This window comes from Protopterus annectens, chromosome 2.part1 (genome assembly GCF_019279795.1).
Source record: "Protopterus annectens isolate FY-2018-M chromosome 2.part1, PAN1.0, whole genome shotgun sequence".
Taxonomy (NCBI): Eukaryota; Metazoa; Chordata; order Ceratodontiformes; family Protopteridae; genus Protopterus; species Protopterus annectens.
In genome coordinates, this window is record NC_056729.1 from 1,367,183,448 (window position 1) to 1,367,206,649 (window position 23,202).

The 23,202-nt window shown below is 43.8% G+C and overlaps 1 protein-coding gene across 2 annotated transcripts in view; it reads right to left on the bottom strand.

Annotated features, from left to right (window-relative positions):
* TBC1D14 (TBC1 domain family member 14) overlaps nucleotides 1-23,202 on the bottom strand; it is a 773,921-nt gene that overhangs the window by 500,116 nt on the left and 250,603 nt on the right. For both annotated transcript variants that reach the window (XM_044062828.1, XM_044062829.1), the window contains one exon: nucleotides 15,257-15,374. In XM_044062828.1, the coding sequence (XP_043918763.1) occupies nucleotides 15,257-15,374 (118 nt within the window). The remainder of the gene's footprint in view (nucleotides 1-15,256; nucleotides 15,375-23,202) is intronic.

Genomic DNA, 23,202 nt, shown 5'->3' on the forward strand with positions numbered 1-23,202 from the left:
TTTTCCATGGGGAAAAGAGGGGGAACATAAAAAAAGCTGGGTTCCACCATAAAAACCAAGAGTCGCAACCTGACCCATTGGGGAAATGTTGCATGGGTTTTAGAGACATGAAAGGGGAAAATAGAAAAGGGTTTGCCCAAAATTGGGAAATCTGTTTCTATCAGGGTTTAAACCAGCTAAAAAAGAGGGTAAGACCTGGTTCCTCCCTGTTTGTTGATGTACCAGACTACCACCATGTTGTCTGTCTGAACTGCAATAGTCCCCGAAGGTCCTGAAGGGCTTGCAATGCTAAAAGCACCACCCTCATTTCCAGAACACTGATATGCAGAATGGTCTCTACAGGTGTCCACGTGCCTTGGACGTTTCTGCCCATGCAATGCCCCCCCCCCACCCGAGCAGAGAAGCATCTGTGGTCAGCGTGGCTTGGGGTAGAGGCATCACGAACAGTCTCCCTTACCGAAGCTCTCAGGGAATGAAGCCACCAATGAAGGGAGCTCCTGCAAACCTTGCTCAGGGGAAGCTATGAATCCAAAGATTGTAGGAGGAGGGACCATTGGACCTGAAGGGTCCACTGAAGGATTCTCATGTGCAGTCAAGCAAGAGGTGAAAGGCTGATGGCCGCCGCCAGGGATCCTAGGGCTCAGGACTAATTTTGCGGGTGGGGCCGGGGACTGTAGAAGTGCTATTACATGGAGTGACAATGTTCGTAACCTGTCCGCTGTCAGAAAGGCCTTGAACTGGAGTGTGTTTATCCTAGCCCCTATGAAATCCAGAACTTGAACAGGATGAATTAGAGACTTCCTGAAATTTATGGTAATGCCTATGTGATGGGCCAAGAGTAAAGAATAATCCCTGGCGGAACAGAGTAGATACCTGGTGGGGGCGGTGAGGAGCCAGTCGAGGTACAGAAAGACCTGAATTCCCTGAAGTCTCAGGTGGGCTGCTACAACTGCCATGACCTTGGTGAACACCCCAGGGGCTGTGGTGAGGCCGAACGGAAGAACCCTGAACTGATGACTGGCCCCCAGCCGAAAGTGGAGGCGCCTCCTGGATCGTCTGTCCATGAGAATGTGGTAGTACACATCCTTGAGGTCTATGGAGCACATCCAATCATTCTCCTGCAGAAGGGGGAGAATAGATTGTAGAGTGACCATCCGGAATTTCTTTTTGGCAATGAATAGGTTCAAGGTTGACAGGTCGAGAATTGGCCTCAAGTCCCCAGTCTTTTTTGGCACTAAAAAGAACCTGAAGTAATTGCCCAACCCGGATTGCTCTGGGGGGACATGTTGGATGGCCCTTTCTAGTAATTTCTTTATTTCTGAAGCCGCAGCCTCCATCTGATCGGGTGGGACATCGGGGAGGTGCCTCCCTAACGGGGGAAGATTCAGGAAGGGGCTAGAGTAACCTCTGGATATTATTCGGAGCACCCAGCGATCTGTAGTAATGGACTCCCAACTTGCTAGATGCTCGAAAAATGCCCCCCCCCCCCGACTGCCTCCAGAGAGGGACAGTCGGGCAACCCCTCAGGGCTGCTGTGTGGGTCGGTCGAAGAGTTTGTTCGACCCGAAATTCTTCAGCCCCCCTCTGCCTCTGGGCCAGCATCCACCTTGTCCTTCCCTGCCTCTGAAGGACGAAGGGTCCGGAGTGTGACGGGACTGCTGTGATTTCCGGAACCACATCATCTTTTGCCCTCTCTGGTTCCTTGAGAAGGACCTTTGAGGAGCAGAGAAGCGGATTCAGACTGCAGACGGCGTCTTCCCATCCTTCTCACTCTTGAGTAGCTTGTCGCAGATGGTTTTGCCGAATAGTGTAGAAGCGTCAACCGGCCAGACAATGGAAGACAGGCCCACATGCGAGGGAGTGAAGGGTGGCTCCGTAGCACGGACTGGGGACTTTGAACTCCGACAGCATGCTCTCCACCACGTCAAACGCCGAAGGTGAACCACTCTCCTCTGGCTCAGAGTAGTCCCCTTGGCTCCTCTGGCTCTGAGAGTAGTCCCCTTGGCTCCGACGTGAGGACCGGTGTCAGAGCAGACGCGATCGGACCCGAAAGGGAAGTGCTCTCCGACAACGGAGCCGAAGACACACTCACCCCTGTGGATCCGAAGCTCAGCTCTCGGCCCCAAGACCTCGGATCCGATAGATGACCAGATAAACTAGAGGGTAGAGCCGGCGAAGTAGCAACTACTATCCGCGTCGATTCCCCGGCTCAGACAGCTCTGAAACCAGATAGTGGATCGGAAAAGGAGCAATTGGTGCAAAGAAAGGGGCAGAGCTCCCTCCCGGAGGGGGGGGAGGCAAGAGCACTCCCATCTGCATCTGGGCCTGCAGGAATAGACGCATCATCCAGTCCATATCTGCGGACAAACTCCTGGTAGACCTCAAAGAAGTTGTCGAGGCAGGCCTGGAGGGCCGTCTAGATGACTTTGAGGGTGACCGGGACTCCTCCTCCAGCTCCGGAGAGAAGTGTGCAGAACGGAGCAGAGAGGGGTAAGACCTGGAAACCCTTGCGTGGGACCCAAGCACTTTAGCCGACAGAGCCGAAGGGGCTGATTCGGTCCATCACTTATGGCTATGTCTATGCCTCTCCTTTTCTCTGTGCCCCTTGTCTTTCTTAGAAGAGTCCCCCTCTCCCTGGGAAACAGCGGGAGGTTGAGTCCCAGCCAGGGGAGGGGAAGCTGAAGGCTGGACAGTCGCAGCCGTGACTGGCGCCACTGAGGGAGAGGAGGAAGAAGAATCTGGGGATTAGAATCCTGCCAAGATTAACTAGTTTCTACTGTCCCTCGCAGCCCGGGGGTTGAAGGCCGCACAAATATGGCAGCTCGATGTTAAGTGGGCTACCCCCAGGCAGAACGCACTGGGTGTGGCCATCCGCTGGGAACAGCTTATGACCACACTCCGCACATTTCGAAAAAATGGCCTTAGGGCCCTCTGCCATCACGCTTAAGCACACACCCTAACACACAGTAAGGGGAAGGGAAAACACTAATTTACCACTAAAAGTAAATAAAAATGGTTTAACTAAACTACTGGTCTACTACACACACTCAAATCGCTAGAATTTAAACAAGAAAACTTCTAAATTCCTCTCAACTAAAATGCTAAGAGTTCGTCCCTTATGCTTCAGAAGCCGCGGCAAATGAGATCCGAGGACTGGAGGGAGGTAGCAGTGTATTATGGGTAACGGGAGGATTTTGTCAAGGCAGAATCTGAGCTATGTACATCCAAGGAATGCAGAATCTTCTCATTAGGAGATTAAGTGGAAAAAAAGCCGGTAACTGAACAGACTGATTCAGAGAACTCATTGACCACTTTTGGCATAAAGGAAGGTTTGGTTCTCAAAGATACTCTATCCTTGTGAAAAAACAAAAGAGGGGGTGAAGCCATTAATACATGAATCTCAGACCCTTCCAGCAGATGTAAAAGTTACAATAAGTACTGTTTTCCAAGTGCAAAACTTTAGAGAAGCAGAGGCAGCTGGCTGAAAAGGGCCCCGAGAGTAAGCTTCTCTAACACATAGCTGAGATCTCAAGATCCCAAGGGGGAGGAACAGGTTTCCTGTGAAGTTTCATGTGCAGGGCACCTGACAGTGGACCTGGACAGATGAACAAGTAAGGCCACTGTTAAGCAACTCACAGGTAAAGCAATATCCACCGAAAAAAGGTCCCCTCTTCTTTTTTGGCACCACATAGAAAATCTTTTCCACTTGGAAAAGTAAGATTTCCTAGTAGTGGGTTTCCTGGGCTCCCGCAAAACCCAAAAGCACATACTTAGAAAACAGGTGCCTGAAAGGAATCAAAAGTTGATCCACAAAGTCAATTGCAGAGTTAACAGTTGTGGGTTAATCGGATATCCCTTGTCCTGTGTGAGCAGGTCTATCTGGTGAGGCAACTTGTAGTGATGGTCCTTGGCCAACTGCAGAAGAGGGAACTGGTGCTATCTTGTCCAAAGGGGGGGGGGGTCAGTAGCAAGATTTTTGGTTTGTCATGTAGAATTTTCAAACGTTTGGAATTAAAGGGAAGGGGGGAAATGGATAAAGAAACATCACCTTCCATGAGAAGGATACAGCGCTCACCTTCCAAGCCTGAAGGTGAAGGACCCTGGCACAAGAGGAAATTGACTGTTCAGAAGGGAGGCAAGCGATCAATTTCTGTAGTACCCCACCAGTAAACTAGATCGAGGAACACATCCCTGTGAAGCATCCACTTGTGTCATGGATCTGCTTAATGCATCTGCCATGAAGTTCTGAGCTGAGGGAAGGTATACTGCAGTCAGTGAGTCTTGAAAAGCCAATTCCCATGCTTTGATGGCAAAGCGACAAATATTTTGTGCACCCCTGCTTGTTTATGTACCCAAGGACTAGAGTATTGTCTAAGAATCCTGAGAGGTCCTGGTAAAAACATTGGATGAAAGATCTGCAGGGTTAAAAATCAGTGCCTTAATTTCTCTGATGTTGATGTGTTCCCTTTTTTCAGAGGACCAAAGACCTTGTACCTTTTTTGGCAGCAAAGTTTGCCCCCCCCCCCACCCATCCCCCAGCCTAAATCTGAGGCACCTGTGAAATGTTGCTGGACTAGCTGAGGTAACTGAAGTGGTGAAGCCAGGATTCTGACGGTTGTTCCATCCACCAACCCAGCTCTATTTTCAAGCAAGGGAGAGAAGAGGAATTAAAGCCTCCAAGGGATGAGTATGCTGTGACCAAACTCTCTTCAAAAACCATTGGAACTTCATGTGTAGTTTGGAAAAAGGGCAACATGGGGAACTGTAGATGCCATGAATCCCAGCAGTCTCAAACTCCCTGGCCATGATGGAGGAAAGGGGCAGAAGAGACTGTGAATAGAGTGAAAATGCTTTTTCTGAAGGTAGAAACACCATCAAATATGTCCTTATGCAGCCCAGGAAAATGAGATCCTGACTTGGGGTCAGAAGATTTCTTGAAATGTTTTGTGAATCCCAAGCCCTGCAGGAAGGGACTAGCTAGGTCCAAGTGTTGAAGCAGAAGGTCTGGGCTGCTGTCCAGAAATAGCAGATCATCCATGCAAGGGTAAAGTCGAAGACCTTTCAATGTCAAAAAGGCAATGGCTGTGGCTAGAACCTTTTTGAAAACCCTTGGAGCAGTGGAAAGACCAAAAGGTAAGGCAGAAAACTCAAAGTGCAAAGAACCCACAGATAAACACAAGAATTTCCTATCAGAGGGTGAATAGGGATATGCAGATAAGCATCCTCGAGATACAGAGAATCTAGGAAGGCCTGGGGTGGTAGAAGGGGAAGAAGAGATTGCAGACATAGCATCCTGAAAGAAGACACCACCAGGAAGGTGCTCAAAGTTGAGAGGTCTAGAATGGGTCTTCCAAAGAATGTCTTTTCTTGGAACCAGAAACATCCTGGAGTAAAACCAGAAGAGACAGGCCAAATAGTGCCTTGGTTGGAAAGTTGAGCAAGTAACTGAAAGAGGTGCAGTTGATTGGTGAGTGGCTGAGGCATTCCCCTGAAAAGGGGGGAGGGTCTTCCAAGTCAAAGTATCTTTTGTACAACAGAAATCAGCCAAGAATCCTGAGTGACTTCCTTCATGGCTGAAAGGAATAGAGAAAGGCAAAGGTATACAGGAGTATGACTTGGAAAATGAAGCAGGGTGTCACAGAGAGCCTTGTCTAGGCTGAAAAGGCTGCTGGGGAGAAGGAACCGAAGCAGCAGCCTTAGACTGAGGGGGCTTCCTTGAAGACTTGCATGGCCTAGTTTCAGACAGAACAGGATGAGCAAGCAGGTTTCCTGACAATGGGAGTCTTGGCAGGGAAGTTTCTATGGAATTTAGAACCTGGGGAGACCAGCAAGTGCTTTAAATACTGGAGTGCTTCACCTTTTTCCTTCAGTCGCTTAAAGTTCTGCAGCTGCTTTGGCAAAAAGGGCAGAATTGTCCAAGGGAGCATCAAGTAATTTGGCCTGGATGATATCAGGGACAGCCTGGAGAAGTAGCCAGGAATGCCTCCTGACAACAAAAGCAGAAGCTGCAGCTCTGGAGGAAGCTTCAACAGCATCACAGGTGCATTTGATTGAATGTCAAGTTACCGGAGAGAATGCAGTCAATACAGAGAGAGAGAGACTATGACTTAGCCGCTGAGTCAAGTAACTGAGATAGGGCCTGAGAAGCAAGAGAAAGCAAAGCTAAAGCATACCAAGGCGTGTGTGTCTGGTAATTAATGTCGCTGACACCAAAGGTAAAAGTATAAACTTTCTTTCCCAACCTTTCCAAAATCTTACTTTGTCGGAAGGGAGCAACTTAGTTGAAGGATCAACACGAGAAGATTTGTCAAAAGTAATGGATGCCACAGCTGGATCAGCTGAAGGACATTTAAAAAGAAACTTTCAATTCTCAGGGACCTTATAAAGATGGTCAGGTCTTTTTGGAGCAGGCGCTTGAGAGTCTAGGGTTTTGGAAGCAAAGGCAAAGAAAGCTGGAAGGACTGGAGGTACTGCTGAAGCAGGTGTCAGAACACTTTAGGTGAAATATTGTCTGAAAGGAATAATTGCATGCAAGTCATCACCACTTGCACAAATGTTATGTCCCATAATGCACAAGCAGTACATATAATTAGTCAGCAAACCATACAATAAAAAAAAATATGCTGACAAAAGAAAAACATGACAGGGTTAAGTTGTCACATTATGAACAAAAAGCAATACATACTCTGTAAATACAACTGCAGCACACTAAACCATGTCAGAACATATTTATTTTTATTTTACATTTGTTGAAAAGGAGATTCCGACTGGATACATGTCAATTTTCAGTGGCAGCCCGGGAGTAAACCTCCACAGAAAAACATCAAGTAAAATATTTACACATACAAAACAAATTTTCTTAGGAAGAGGCATGATTTTACAAGATTGCATAGGATTACAGTTTCCAAGTACAATATTCATTGGTATTAGCAAAATTTATCGAAATGCCATAGTTTAAAAGTAGGATAGTACATGGAATGTACAGGATTCCAGAGAGAGCATTGTTTGAGACAAACAAGTAAGATAGGATTTGTTTTGTGGGTAGTGGCTGGGTTTGGGATGGTGTGTGTTCATTCGTGGACTATTGGGGAAGGCGTTTCAGAAGTTAAAATAATGTAGCTTGACAGAAGTAAACAGCAGGTAAGTTGTCACAATGTGCAAACAAGCAGTACAGTTCCAGTAAAGAGAGAACCAGTAAACTAACGCCCAAAATTCAGTAACATTAAAATATTAAAACGTCTGACAGAATAATGGCAAGTAGGATGTCACTGAAACACAAAAGCAGTACATGTTAAAAAAAATGCACATGCCATAACTTAAAATACTGTTAGTACTTCGTGGAAAAAAAAATAGTCTGACAGAAAAATGCCGGGTAACTTTTTCATACTGTGAACAAAAGCTCTACACAGAAATAATGTCCCTGCCAAGTAAAAACACTTTCCCATAAAGTCCAACAGCGTTTATATCAAATAAGCCACCATCCAGCTGAGGCTAAATATAGCAGTCCTACACAGGAAAGTGGCAGAATGGAATACCACGTTTCTTAAAAGTAATTTTGTGAGGAATGGTTCCACAAAGGGTTTTATTTGCCAGAAAAAAGTACTGGCTGCTACCTTTCAGGAGCTTCCATGTTGCTGCTTCATGAGGCAGCAAAAAAGTACTGAAGATTTTCCACTTGGACTGCTAATTTTTGCTCTTCAGGGTCGGTCAATCAGCAGTCAGAATGAATCTTAGGAAGTAATCCAGAGATCTTGGAAGCTGTCCAGTTGCTGTGTCTTGGGCAAGGCATAATCCATTGGGTTACTGCAGCAGTGGGAATGATGGACATCTGTAGTGAGGGAGAATCTTCTGAAGACAGGGATGTCATCATCAGAATTAGATAGGGCAGTATTCATAGCATCAGTTTACACCCCACAGCAAGCATATGAAAGTAAGTTCACTCGGGCAGCAGTCGTATGACCAATTAGATAAAGCAGGACACCATGATTTGGTGGTGATACTGGGAGACTTAAACACTCAGTTGGACAGACAGGATACGATATGAAGACTGCCTGCAACCACACACAGGTAGAGCAACAGGAATAAGAGGGTATTCTAAACATCTGTTTGGCAAAAGGGTTAATGATGGCCAACATATGGTTCAGCAAGAGTCACATGATCAAATACAACAGTGGTCAGTGTGCAACTCTCAGACTTACTTCTAGTAAGACAAAGGCATTGTGGCAGAAATGCCAGTTATGTACTTATCAAAATGCTAGATCCTTTCATCTGAGCCAATCCTATATGACTGATGGGTCCTTGAAACACTTGTCAGATCACAGCCAACAAAACTAGTGCTCCAGTTTAAAGATCCTTAAATTTTTTGCTTTCTCATAATGTAACATTAGTAAAGCTACCACAGGTCAAGTTTACCAAAGAAATGAAAGGGTGCCCTATTAAGAATTAATGACAATGATTTCCACTATCCTTCGGGTCCATCAGAATGGCAACTGGAAAGGAGTGAGGGTTGTTCTACTGGATAGACATGGATTAAAAGAATGCAACATTATGGTAAACTACAGTATCTTATTCTTTCTGACGCAGTAGTTGGATTAAACAGAATCTCCTGCAACCAAACATCTGGGTGTAATCATGGCAGGAGACCCTGGTGCTAAAGGAATCCCTAAAACTCAAAACAGCATCAAATTTATAATGCATGGTAAAATGTGCCATATAAACCATGTTACTGCAGCACGGATTTCATCAAATGAGATTTCTGACTAAGGCTGCAGAAGTGGCAACACACCTGGGAGAATGAGCCTTGGGTGTGCATGGTAGGGGATGGTTGAGAGTGGAGTAAAGGTACTATATGCAATCAGAAAGCAGCCTATTGGCTAGAGTGGCTTTATATACTCTAGAACCAAGCTTGTTAGCATCAAATGAGGAAAAAGCTAAGAATGCATCCAGAAAAAAAAGTATGATTCTGCAGAGGCAGAAAGTTAGTTGTGTGCATCAGAAGCCACAATAGGAAAAGGGTTGGTATTGTAGGGACACCCTGCCTGTGGAAAAATCTTAGAGGGAAAGGCAGTAGACTGCACAGCTAGCTGAAGTCACTGCCACCAGGAATAACATTTTCCAAGAAATTCCAAGGGAATAAATTATTCTGGTTCAAAAGTGGGCTCTGTTAAGGCCTCCAACAGGAGGCGTTCTAGGAGCTGGTAAAGTATAAGGGGTAAGACTGGATTCCATGAAGACATCCTCTACAATATCCAGGACGGGGTATAGCTAGAGGCACGTCTAAAAATTTCCTGAGTCTTTTTGGACTGAGTAGTTCTGGCATTCCCAGCGAAAATGCTCTTAGGGTATGCAAGGTTTCACTGAAAGAAAAGTCCTCTTTGGGGGGGGGGGGGGGGCAGAGGGAATGGAATCCCCTGCATTACAGTCCTCATAGGTAGAGAAGGGCAAGTCCTGGTAATCACAGGGGTCAGTCTAATCGGACTCGTCTGTGGAATCCGAAGGAAAATAAATTCTTTGCCTTTTAGAGAAGGAAGGCTGGCTTCCCCTAATTAAAGTAAAGGTCTTCAGCCATTCTAAGCATTTGTTTGTGGCATGGGACCTTGAGAATGTGCTTTGGTCATAGGTTTCCTAGACATAGTTCGAACGCTGGGCCTGAGAAATTCAGTAGTTTTAATCATTAACAAGGTAGTCTGTTCGATCAGAAGGTCTGAATACACCCTCAGAAGCCAGTGCCTGCACAGCAGCTCTGGACCCATCCAAGCTAGAGACATCCGCAGGTTCAATAATCAAAGCATCATCCTGCAGCATTACCAGACTCCGAATGGGTCTCAGTAGAGGCCTGCAAATCTGTAGAAGTGGGTAACGGGCTGCAAAAGCACCTCACTGAGTACCGGTGGACTGGCGACTAGCTTAACAGAAGTGTAATCGGCAGTTTTGGGCCTATGCGGTCTGTCTATCCTTGCATTTTTTCTGAAGATTGGTAGCCGGATGGCTTATCGAAGCCATTTCAAAATACAGTGAAGGAGAGTGAAAGAATTTAGCGACAAAAATAGCCAGACAATGTATAGTTTGGGCATCAAATAAGGCACAAAACCAACAGCTAGGGACGTCATGGTCTGGGCCTAAACAAGTGACGCATTAAGAATGAAAATCTCCAAGGTATTTGCTTTCCACAGGCAAGGCAATTGTTAACTTTTTCTGACCTCGGTTAGAGCAAGAAAAAAGGATCCTCAACGGGCTACTTAGCTTTAGAAGACTTCAGGTTTGAAACTCTAAAAACGAAAATTTCAGGAAGCAGCTGACCGGCACTTGCAAATTGCTTCTGCTTCAGGCTCCCGCACTGCAAGAAAAGCTGATGTAATGGCATTGGCTGCATGATTTATACCCCTGACGACTTGATGTTTTGGAAGAGGCGACGGCATCAGACGCAGAAATCCCAAGACTCTGGTACTTGGGCCGACTAACTGCTACTTGAAGGCAGATAACCTAAGTGTGACGACTGCAACAGTGAAACACGAAGAACATCTGCTCCCAAATTAACAGAGGAAGCCATTAACCTCCACACTCAAAACTAGACCCCACTGGTGGGAAAAGTGGTTGGAGTCCCTAACATTTGAATTCTGCCCTAAGGCAGAGACTACATACAATTGTGCAGCATCCAAGTGGCATCTGATGTACTGAATTGCTTGAACTGGGGGTAAGAATGGACTTGTTGTTTCTGGATATGCCACAGGGCAGAGCTGGATCGGTTCCTCTATAGGGAAAGCAAGGAGCTAATCACCTAAACATGGAACGTGCTCAAATCCATCATAACCCGAGCTGAGCAGTTACTACAGTGAACACTTAGGCCGCTGTTGAGACCAAAGGGTACCGCTCTGAACTGAAAGTGAATGGCTCCCAGGCTGAAGCAGAGCTATATCCTGGAGACCTGATGTGGGAGATGAGCTCTCTGGAGGTCTACAGAGCACATCTAAGCATTCGCCAGTAGGCAAGGCAGTATTTGTGTGAATCTTGAACTTTACATTTTTTTTTTTTTTTGTTACATAGTTCTTTTGATGATGTAAGTCCAGAATTGGTTCGAGGTTCTGGTTTTCCTTTAGAACCACTGAAGGGAACTACACCTCCACCACAACTGCCCGTCAGAAGTGGAGTCAAAGGGTTGATGTCTGGCTAACCTGAACCCTAGAAATTTGAATCTAATGGTTCCCATCATACAATCTTCATGGGCTCTCAAACCAGACTCCTACGGCAGAAAACATCTTCCCATCTTGCTTGCACTTATGCATTTTCTCCTTAACACAAGAAAAGAAAGATGATCCATCATAGGGTGCATTTGTGAAGAGCACTTGAAAGTAGTCCACAAAGTCAAAGGCAAAGTCAGGCATGAAGCCGCGCAGTAATTCCTTCTCCTACAGTATGCACCACTCCATCAGCTGCATTAATCATGAGCCTCATGAAGAGACTGATCATATTAAACATACTGCACAAAGTGATCTTCAGAGTCCAATGTAGTCAGGCTTTTCAGAGATAAAAAGAGGTAGGCCATAGGAGGAACCACCAGAGAGGTAAAGGGTGCCAATCCATAGGCTTCAAAAAGGACCACTTCATCCTGAGAAGGCAGGTCAGTTGGCTAAGATTTTACAGCATTAATTCAAGTATCTCTGAAAGTGATATCTTCTGGAGGAACCCTCTATCTCCAGGGTTAGTGTATGACCTTACCAATTCCAAAGGTGAGTTGGTGTGCCTCCACTTACACATCCTGTTTCTTGGAATGTCAGAGATAGGAGACTCCACTCCTCAGAGGACTAATCCTGTAGCCAAGCAGACTTTGTAGTCAGTCCCTCAGCTCTGGCATAAGGATGCAAGAAGATGCTTTGAAAGAACAGAGACTATGGGAGGAAGACATCAAGGAAATCCAAGAATCTGTCCCCAGTGGAGAAGCAATGATCCTCCCCTGCAACCTAAAAAAAGGCTGTACCTATGTTGAGACCTATCGGACAAGCTCGTCTTGAGAACCACAGGTCTAGTCTTCCCAAAGCAGACTGCACTGAGGAAGGCATCCCCAAGCCAGAGTGGAAGACCTCAAGGAGGGCATCAGTGTTGATCTCCAAGGTCAATACGGGACACCTAGAAGGAAGTAGTGTGAGACGGCTCTGAGCATGGCATTGATGACTCAAGACGATTATCCCAAGATCAACCCGGCTCTGAAGGTCTCCGAGTTGACTGCATCGGATCAAAGGCCTTGGAAATCAAACAAGAGGGACAGTCAATCATACAGGAACAGACTACAGAGGCAGTGTCTACTCGAAACCACCAGTGCTGAAATGTAGACTGGAGAAAGAGCGTAAACAGGAGACCAGAATAATCTACCCTCAGGGTGAGAGGGATGGAAGGATGCCCATCTCAGAATCTTCAAGAAAGCTCACTTCATACAATCCAAATGGCATTGTATGTTCTTCTGTTGGAATAGAGAGAAGAAATGGAAAGAGGCCAGGAAGGGAGAGGAGAACTCTTTCTCAGATGAAGTTCTACTCAGCAGCCTTTTGGATGATCAGTTGGAGATTACAACCTGCTCGAATAATACAGGAGATACAAATTGGCATTAAAGATAAAGCAGACTCAGTCTTTGAAACTTTTGTAACCAAAGATGTATCCATGGCCTTGGCTCCTCCTTCAAAGGTTCTCCTTCCCATTTTCTCAGTCTATATTTCACTTTACCAGAAGCATTTCTGGACTTATCAGCCTCCAAGTCAAGAGGCAGGAGCACCCCTTAATGATGGAAAAAAAATAATCAGACACTGCTCAAAGGCCAAAGCTTTACATATAGAGAGCAGTTACCAGTGAGATGGGTCCTCCCCGAGCATGCCACACACAAGTCATGGGTATTCTTTGGGGGGGGGGGGGGGGGCACCACACATTTGGCACTTGACAACTTTCTCTCCTCCATGGATACAGACTACAGCTGCATGGTAATGACAAATAAGCAAGATAAAGCTTGTAGATATATAAATACAAGCATCTCTAGTACCTTTATTTGTAACCACAATAGAAAGGGTAAAGTAGTAACAGCAGACCAAGGCACATGCAATGCAAAGTGAAGGTAAAAAGGAACTCATAAAAGGAAATGGATTAATTAGAATGAATCTCTGGCAGGAAATAAAAACTAAATATACTAAATTAATGGTATAATTAGTGAACAAAACCGAAGAGCAGCACTTGGCTTGCTATGTCAGCAAGAGACCTGGAGTAGCTTCACAAAACAGTTAATTAGGGGAAAGCAAAATATTACAGCTAGAGACTGTAGCACTAGTTTTGCCAGCTCAGATATGACAAGCAGCTCAAGGATCCATCAAGTAGGATCAGACAGGATGAAACAGATTCAAAGATTGCAAAATTATTCACAGCAAAACAGCTGGCCCAGAGCATAAACCACTGTTGCCTGCTATCAGCTGAAAGCAGTGGTCAGAGAAAGCTTCAAGTTTTAACGGAGAGTTGAAGAATGGCAGCATCGCAAAACAGCATCTGTAAAGGGTACGGAACGTATGGAAACAAAGGTACACAAGGAAAGCTGGTGGGGAATGCAGAAGTCCAGGAACTTGTCAAAACAAAGGAGTGTGGGAGAAGCTGAGAGACAAAGATGGACCTGGCTAAGAAGGCATACAGACTGGCTAAGAGACCAAGCACTGATCCATAAAATATCTTCACTGAATTGCCCTTACACCAAAAGTAAAATCAAGCATCTTATCAAAAGGTTTACTTAACTGCAGTATTCAGTGGTCCAGACACTTAGGGTCAAAAACAGAAACATGTTGCTTATACATCCTTGAATGCAAATCTGCAGCCTTAGGTGTAAGCTTATTAAGTGTCTTATATCTCGCTGAAAATTTAAAACTCTCAAAGGAGAGACTGCATACATGTCCTTTAATACCTTTGTGTCAAATGCAAGGGTTCATAGGCTTTCCACTGTCAGTCTGAGTTTTTGCTGTAAACATGCTAGCCAGCTTGAGAAGGTATAGCACTGGTGCAAAATACATCTCTGCTGAGCTACCTTTAAATCAGAATTAAAAAAAACATCTTACCATTTTTTCTAAAATGTCTCTGCTGCCATTAAATTAAAATTTAAAACTTACTCTAACTGCAATAAGTCACTGCTCAAACATTTTTTAAATTAGAGGAGTGGGCTAAATCAGCGTTTAGCTGCACCTAAAATTCAAGGGTAGAAAAACAGTCAAGTGCATTCTGCAGCTGAAGATCCTGCTCCAAGTTCATAAGTGTACACTATGCTAAAGACCCAAGGGCCTTTTTAAGCCTAGCCATATTTCCAAAATATAGCTAACAATTTTGTTATGCAAGGTTATTTTAAGGGGTACATGCTGACTCAGGTGGACTAGCATTCAGAGACTTCCTTTATTAGAGACACTGCTGCCAGACCAGGGGTAAAATTTCCAATTCCTCATACACTGGAATAAATTATGCTTGAACTAGGTAAGAGAATAACTCTAGAAGCCAGTTCCAAAAAAGTAGTAGTCTAATACATACCTGTTCCTCCATGTCCTATTTAAGTCACAGATCTGGTTTACATTCCAGCATCTATAATTCTAATGCTATTTGTTTTGCGAATGTGCAGCAGATCCATCAGAGCAGGATCAGAGAGAGATATAAGAGGACACTACGCAGAACAAGCACAGATCAATGCTCCGCAATCTCTAAGAGACGATACACAGGATAGGTTTTTGAGGCAGTCCACATAGGACTTTATTTGCTGCAGTAGCGTTGTCGCCTCACAGTAAGACGCTGTCCAGTTCGATTCTCAGCTAGAGCGTCTTCTGCGTGGATACATGGGTGAATGGGCGTACCTTCGTTGAAGGTTGTGCATCAGGGCTGGTAACTCGGCACGTAAAAATCATCTACGAATCGTTAGCAGACTGGAGTTCCGCTGTGGCGACCCCTAACCGGGAAAAGTCAAAAGACACAACAACTTTTTGTGATGAACTTCTGTGGACATTTCAGTTGTACATGTCATTAAGGGTTTTTTTTTAACATCATGATGCACTGAAACAAATACCTAATAAAAGTATCAATATTGTTTCAAGTCAAAGCAGAGTCAAATGAATTTGAGCAATGCTGCCAGATAAAAATGTGCATAAGTTATCTGTTCTAAATCCAAGTGAGCATAAAAAAAACACTTTACAAACAGCAGCTATACGATTATGGTAAAAATGCACAGTTCTGAAAATTTAATCAGTTATCCAACTCTTACATAGTTTCCCAGTTGGGTAGAATTTCACTATTCCATGCAACAGCTGCATTGCCAATGCTTTCTTCCAGTTTGCACCTCTCTTCCAATTGTTTCTTCCGCTTTTGGGCTTCTTTAATCTCTGCACAAACACAGATTTATATTTGTGTTAAAGTTGTACTGTCCAGTTAGTGTGTATAAATTCAATTTAAAACAGAATAAAAGTGAGCTTTGTAAGAAACACTGCAATTAATGTGACTTCAAGTAAATCGTAGATCTCAGTGTACCAGTTTACTACACACACTCATGCAGGTGTGTTCAACTCCCAAAATCTGAGTGACCTCCAGGTTCATCTACAATTAATTCCTACTGACACCTCTAGGTGTCCAATATTGCTTGGTCATATTTGCATCAATAATTCCAGAACCATGCTATGTACAAGGCTTTAAAAAAAATTAATCAAAGTTTACACAATGGCAAACTCCGCTGCATTAATATCTGACATTTGTCTAGTACAGGTAACTAGATATTGACTGCAGTTTTTATGATAACTCACAGAATTTTCACATTTTTCTAAATCTCAACAACCAAGTAACACAGACTTAACTCAGCCTCATATGTAAACTCTCAGCTAGATGAATAAAATGCTCCTGACAGTGTGTGTATAACTTGAGTGGTTGCAGAGATAGTTCACAAAATTACAAATGTAATAGCTACTGTGTTTACTGTGACTTACAAAATTCAGTTTAAGACCTAGAATCTACAGAACACTACCACTATAAAAATAGTTTGTGCTGCAGTGTTTGCCATTAATACTTCTTTCATAACCACTATGGTTCCAGAGATATGATTTTTTGAAATGGGAGGACACAATTTGACTGTCAAAAGGCTTAGGCTCCGCCCATCTGAAGTTAGAATGCAAGCTTCCTGAGCTCCATTGGACTGAGGAGTTAAAACAGGAAGCTCAATTTAGTACCATAGGTAGGGACAATGAATGAAATTGCAAAATCACTTAGTACAAGATTGTTTTACTAAACATGAATGTATGCCAATACTTTTACAACTGACAATGGTGCTCGACTATTTCACAAAGGCAGAAGTCAGCTGGCTAATGGATTCCTTTCAGTCATGACCTGGGCCAACAGCAGAAACAAAATATTTATTATAAATACACACATTCATAGGTAAACTATAAACTATGGAAACACTGAGGCAGACCGTAATAGAGGGAGTCTAGTTACCAGCAATCAATTAGTTTTCTGCAAGGAGTAACAATGACATTTGCAAGGTTCAGACAATGATACATAAATGCAGTTCTGGTACTTCTGTTTTGTATGCAATGTGTTGGTCAGTCTGGAATTTGACGTGGAACAACTCCATTACATAATGGTAAACAGTTATGGGCTGGAGGAACTCCCTTAACACAGTTTTGCACAAAAGAGGAAGCCCAACACAGACTACTTGTCCTAGAAGGGTCATTTGTTGGTTATTCCTTCACCATTCAGAATTTATCACCTGTAAAATCCTGCATTCAAAAATGCTAGTGCACTTGTACCAGCTATACAGGGTCCTGTACCTAAAGTCTAAAACCTTTTTGGTGTTCACACATTTCAGGTATCAAGTTATGCATTAGTCATGTCCTGTATTTTCATGTCAGACAGGTTAGACTGAACCTGCACTGGCACGACTTGTGCCATCTCACTTAAAACAGCAGCAACAGTGCATTTATCACTCCCCAACTTAGAGAATTGTTAGCTGGGCCAACAGCTTACAGAACTCCTCAAATATGACCCAAGTCCAATTTATAGCTCTCAAGTGCTTGGCAGCACTGACAGGGAAAATGAGAGCACCTACCTTAGGGGAACCATGCTGGGGTATTTCTCTACTACAGCTCTGGTGACAGCCAAAGTTCAAAGACAGGATGCTGGGTTGAAGGGGCAAGGCAGATGCAGCAGAGATACCAATCCTATAGGGTATGCAGCTGTGCAAGCACAGGCTGCTCATCACTGCCTGCCCCACCCAATAGCATGTGGGAGGGGGACTTAGGACTAGGAAAAAATGTGTTTGATCTCATTATGACAGATCCAGCTTCCTTGCTTCTCTCCCAGGTACAATGGGATGCTGTCTCAATAATGGGAAAGAAACCATTATCTGGAGGGAGGGGACCTGCACAGAGTTGAAGACAAGCCAGGACATCTCCCACACAGTGGCAACTGAGGAGGGAGCTACTGTGGAAAGCATGGAATCTGAAGTCTTCAGTAAGCTGGTGAAGAACATCCACTCATCAGAAAAGAGCTCCACCAATGCATCAGTGCATTTCAATAAAACTGGAGCAAGCCATGACAGTGCTGCTCTTGCAGACTACAGGAGCTCTCCTGTTGTCCAAGGATGGGTGGAGTGGGTGGAGTTTTATTCCTGTTTACATCTGATCCTAGGGGGAAGTACTTCTATACCATTCTAAATCTCAGCAACATCAGGTAGCATGTTACATACTTGGTTCTGGAAGGTCAGCATGCACCTCCTGCCTAATGTACTTAAATTAATACCAGACCCCATCAAAGTTATGTCTTCGTAAAATCTAATTTAGATTTTTTTGGCCAAGGACGCAGTTGGTTCAGATTCCACAGTCTAGTTTTAATTCAAGTACCAGATGTCTGTCTGTGAACATGATGCATGCAAGTATTGATATGCACAGAGTCCTCCAACTGACTCTGAAGAGACATCACACACCAGTATAAAATACTGCAACCTCAGTTTCTTTGGAATCCAGAAGACCATTGTCGCCAAAACTTTGGGGTAGTACCTAATCACATTTCTATTCCTGGATGTCTAGCTCCTTGCAGTCCCAGCCAGGGTGTCTACATAAGCAGGTCTCCCGTTGAGCACTTCCTTGGAGTGAGTCCATAGGGGGTAACCATAAGCTTAAAGTATACATGCTCTGCTTACAGAAAGTCCTTTACCACAGTGGAAATGGAGAGACTGCTGTTGGATTCAGCATCTAGACAGGCACTGTGCAATCCACACTCCGCATGCTACTGTTGTGTCCTCCAGGCGTCATGGCACCCATGATCTTTGTGGAGTTATCCCTGAGGATGCAGGCACTAGAGGGCTGCTGTCAGTAGCATTAATGTCAGAGTGCGTATGTATTACAGTGAATACCAGTCTAGTGACTTCAGTCTCAAATAATTTTTATTCAACACACAAATGGCAAACAAAAATGTCTAATAAAACAGATAATACAGACAGAATTGATATTACAACAGTGAGGAGAATATGCTCTTTCCATATTGCAATGCAACCTTGGAGTCGATATATTTAATTAGGTTGGGGGGACTTGTCCCCCTGCAAAAACACTTGTTTTTGATGTGCTTAAGTTAGTCAACCACAAGCAATTTAGACAGGCACACAGTTTTCATCTGGTGTTGAACACTTGCAGCTGACCCCTGGAGTGGTAGGAAATCCCAATCATAGTTATTGTTATACTTGCCCATTCATGCAGCCAATTATGTCCCAGACTTTGACAACACATGCTTTACAGAACAGATGTGCAGCTCACCTAGGCTCTTTCATACTGTAGGGAAAGTGTTCTCAAAAGAGGATTTCCACAACCAGCTAGCCAGTTCTCCTGGGACTCAGAGCTTTGCAAAGGAAGAGGTTCATCAACGTTGTTAGGTATGTGTTCCAGGAGACCACTCAAGCACCTAGACTAAACTCCCAGCTGCTGCAGAGCAATGTTTAGTGACTTAGCTCAGTCATACAGTAGGCAGACAGGCTGAGGGAATCAAACTCAGTACTACAGGAATTACCTTCCGATGCATTTCCTTATCTTGCCTATTGCGGTTGCAGATGAAGATGAGAGGCATTAACACCTCAGTGGCTCATATCACTTAATGAAATGCAAAAGGATCAGAACTTCTTTTGAAGTCCTCCTGTGGTGTTATTAATTCAAAGTTACCATGTCCAGTTACACTTTTCTGCAACTTGTGAAGTCCACAGACTTAACCCATTCATAATTCATGAAGTACAGCTGTTAGCAGCTTACCATAAAAGTAGATGATGGAATGTAGTCACCTTTGGGGACCTCTGCTACTGGTGAGTGATATCCAAACAGACTTGGAGAGTAGACTGCTCCTTCACCATGGATGGGCTAATGTTGCCTTACATCTGATGCGTTTCTACACCTAGCACGCGTGTCATCCACCCAAGTTACCTTTGTTTTTTTTTCCACACCTTTAAATTTACACATATGACAAATGCAATCTTACATTTATATAAATGAAAAGCATACAAAATATTACTTTACAGTTTAACAAACATCAATAAAACTGCAGTTGTAAACATACATCACTTATAAACCATCCAGCCATTGTCAGTTAAGCATTATAGAACTCATTCAAAAGATCCCAATTCCTGTTTTCTGTGTTACTATATTCACTACTTCTAGTAAAGTTGGTCTAGACTTTGATTCCCATTTTCTAGTAATTGCTTTTTTGGCAGCCACCATAATTAGACTCAAGGCCTTGCTATGTCTAGGCAATTCTGATTCTGTACCATAAAAAAACTCATCTCCCGAGTCAGTCCAATCTGCTCAGCCAGCATCTCCAACAAAGCGGTCTGCAGGGAATCCCAAAATTCAGCCAGCTCATCACATTTACAAAAAATATGTTCCTAGCTACCTCTTTCTTGCCCATCATACCTCCAACATTTGATACCCACCAGAGGAAAATTTCTTTGTGGAGTCTACTTGGGGTATAAAAATACCTATGTAAACAGTTCCAGGCAAATTCTAGACTTTGTTGCACATTAGGGAGATGTACATATACCTCCATTGTCTTTGAATTGCTTATCCAAGCTCTCTTCCCAATTCTTTCTAGGCTCCTCTGACTGCTTCTTATAAAATTATCATGCAATACTTTATACACTTTACTAATTCCTTTAATGGCAGTTTTTGTTCTAGATTCTATTAAAAATTCTACCAATGCTGGTATTTCATTTAGGAACCCCCCCCCCCATTTCTCTTAGCCAAAACTCTGACATCCATCTGACAGGGAAAGCAATCTCTAACCTGCAGTCCAAATACATTGGACTCTTTCCATTCTATTACCTTTCCCTTTCTAGTTATTTGGTCCCAATACCTTGGTGCCTTTGCCAGTTTTCTCCAATAAATTTCAGTCCCCTCTTGCCTATTATCCGTATCCCTGACCACAGTCAACCCTATCGGCAAAATATCTTTTCCTTATTCTCGTGCTGGTTTGGTTCCTGGAATACTCCCTGCTATTTTATGAACACTCCATTTTAGTTCTCCTTAAGAGACTGCATCCAAAATCCCAATCTCTCCGTATTTCTTGAACTTACTCAAGTGTCAGCATCATTCCTTTTCCACTTTGAATTATAGTTTTCTGCTTGTGCCTTAACTGTGCTGCTCAAAAATACCGCCTCAAATTAAATAACCCTAGTCCACCTTATTCTACTGGTAGAAACATCTTCTACCATTTGACCCTTGCTGTCACCCTTGCAAAAAATCAGATAGGGTTGGGCCCACCATGAGATCTTGCACCTCAGACTCACCTTGCAGATATCAGAGGAATAAGTAGAGTCTTTAAAGTAATGAACCAAAAATCAGCCTGAAAAGCAGGTTCAAAAGGGAGGCAAGGTCAATTTTTCAAGAAGAAAGTTGAGATCCCAGAGAGAAAGAATTCACTTTCAAGGGAGGAGGGGTCTTATGGACAACACTCCTTTCAAACTCTAACTGCAAAAAAAGATGAAAAAGGGAGAGCCACTGGCAAACAAGCAGAGATGGCCACAAGATGCACTTTGCTAGAAGTATGATAAACCACCTCTTAGCAGCACACAAAAAATATTTCAAAATGACAGGGGGTCGAAAACCTTCTTTGATCTCAGTTATTGGCTAGGCATCACCTAAAAATCTCTTCCACTCAAGATGTAGAATTTTCTAGTGGCAGATTTTCTTGCTCCTTAAATACTTGCTGCACATCCTCATGGAACAAGTGTCTAAAAGGTATAAAAATAGAATCATCCAGGCAGTCCGTTGCAATTGCTCTAAAAAGGGGTATAACAACTGCCCCCCTGATGCTATAAGCAGATCCAGTCTGAGGCGGCTTGTGGTAACAGCCATTAGCCAACTGCATTAAAATGGTGAAACAACTTTTCTTGGGCAAAAAAAGGGGGTTACCACATTGATCTTTAATTCTAAATCTTCCAGAAACACCTTGAGAATCATTGAAAAGGGTGGAAATTCTTACAGGACCATTCCAAATCACAGGAAAGATGGTGTCAGTCTTCCAAATGTGGCTGCAAGGATGCTTTGAACAAATTTTTTTTTCATTCTGTTTTGAAAGGAAGTGAACAGATTAACTTGTTCACCAAATTTGGATACAGTACTGAAAGACCTCTACATAGAGCTCCAACTCACAAGGGTCAGTCCAGGATCTGTTTAGTCTGGCACTGCGTTTTGCTTGACAGAATATAGGAGATGTGAAGTCAGAGAATGCTGTAGAGCCAGCTCAGAAGCCATCAATGCCAACTGGCAAGGGGTACCACCACCTTAGTGGTGTCTGACCTCTAAAAGATGGCTCAGTCTCCATAAGAGAAGACTTAAGGCATGAACCACTGCAAACATCTCATGTTTATGTGCTCTGGCATGTCCACAGGCCTCCACAAGCCTTGCACTTGAATTCCCTCCCACAGAAGCTGTGCCCCACAAAAAACCTGAACAGTCCCATTTGGAAAGATTGGACTGGGGTCTGAAGACAAAGGGAGTCCTGGACTCTGTTGATCCCTTCACCAATGCAGTTGCTGCTTCACATATCCTAGTACCCATACCTGAAAATCCAAGGCATAAAGGTGATTGGTCCCAGCAATTCAAGAATCACTAAATTTTTCTCATGTGTAGTCTGGCAAGTGGTATCATGAGGATTACTGATGCCACGATACCCAAACCTTTGCAGAATCTTTGTTCTGAAGCTACATCTAGGATAGATAAATGCAAGAAAAAGCCTTTGGTCCAGACTTTGTCTTCTGGCAGGGAAGGCATGCCCACCTGGGCTTCAAAATAAACCTTTGGAAAGTAGGGATGCGACCTGTCCAAAGCCTCCAAGCACCTGAATACAGAATCTCCACAAATCAGCAAGTAGTCTAAACCAGGAAAATGTGGATATCTAGGGATCTGCAATAGGGAGCCACTGGGGCCAGACACTTTGCAAAATGCTCTTGGTTCAGCAGATAGCCCAAAGGGTAATGCAAAGAATTGATAATGTAAAGCCATACACAGCAAATCCCAATTTTAAGAAATTGAGAATAGGAATATGAGAAATGTCCTACAGATAGAGTCACCAAGAAAGAGTGGTCTGGAAGCAATGCTAGGATAGAAAGGTGAGCGTTCTGAATTTCAGAACTTTTACAAAAATGTTTAGAATGGGGTGCTCTTTTTTGATACAAGGATTTTACTCCAGAATTTATAATGTCACACGCACTGGTTCTACCACCCCTGCTTCCACCTTGTTATGGGAGCACTGGAGGAAACCGCTCTGTCTAGTCTGGTGGGCGTGTCAGAATTCCCTGGATAGAGGTTGAATTTTCCAAATGTTAGAGTGTATCCCCTCCAAATTATTCTCAGAACTCATGTGGATGAGATTTACTGATAGGCACCAGGGTTGAGACAGTCAAGATAGAGAAGGGAGAGAAACAAGGGAAGGAGAGTGGGGGTAGGGGTGCTCTGAGTCGGCACATGATCATAGGAGATTACTAGGCTAATGGCCTTGAGGCCCTTACAAGCCTAGCCAAGTTTTTCCCTCTTAATGGTGTTATTAGACCTTATTCAGCACCTGCTGCCCCTGTCCAGATGGGGCAAATAAAACCACAGGGGTGAATTTGCAATTTTCCATCCAATTATCCAAATTACCAAACTTGAGCCCATAATTTCGGCACCAACCGTTTCAGTAAGACCTTCC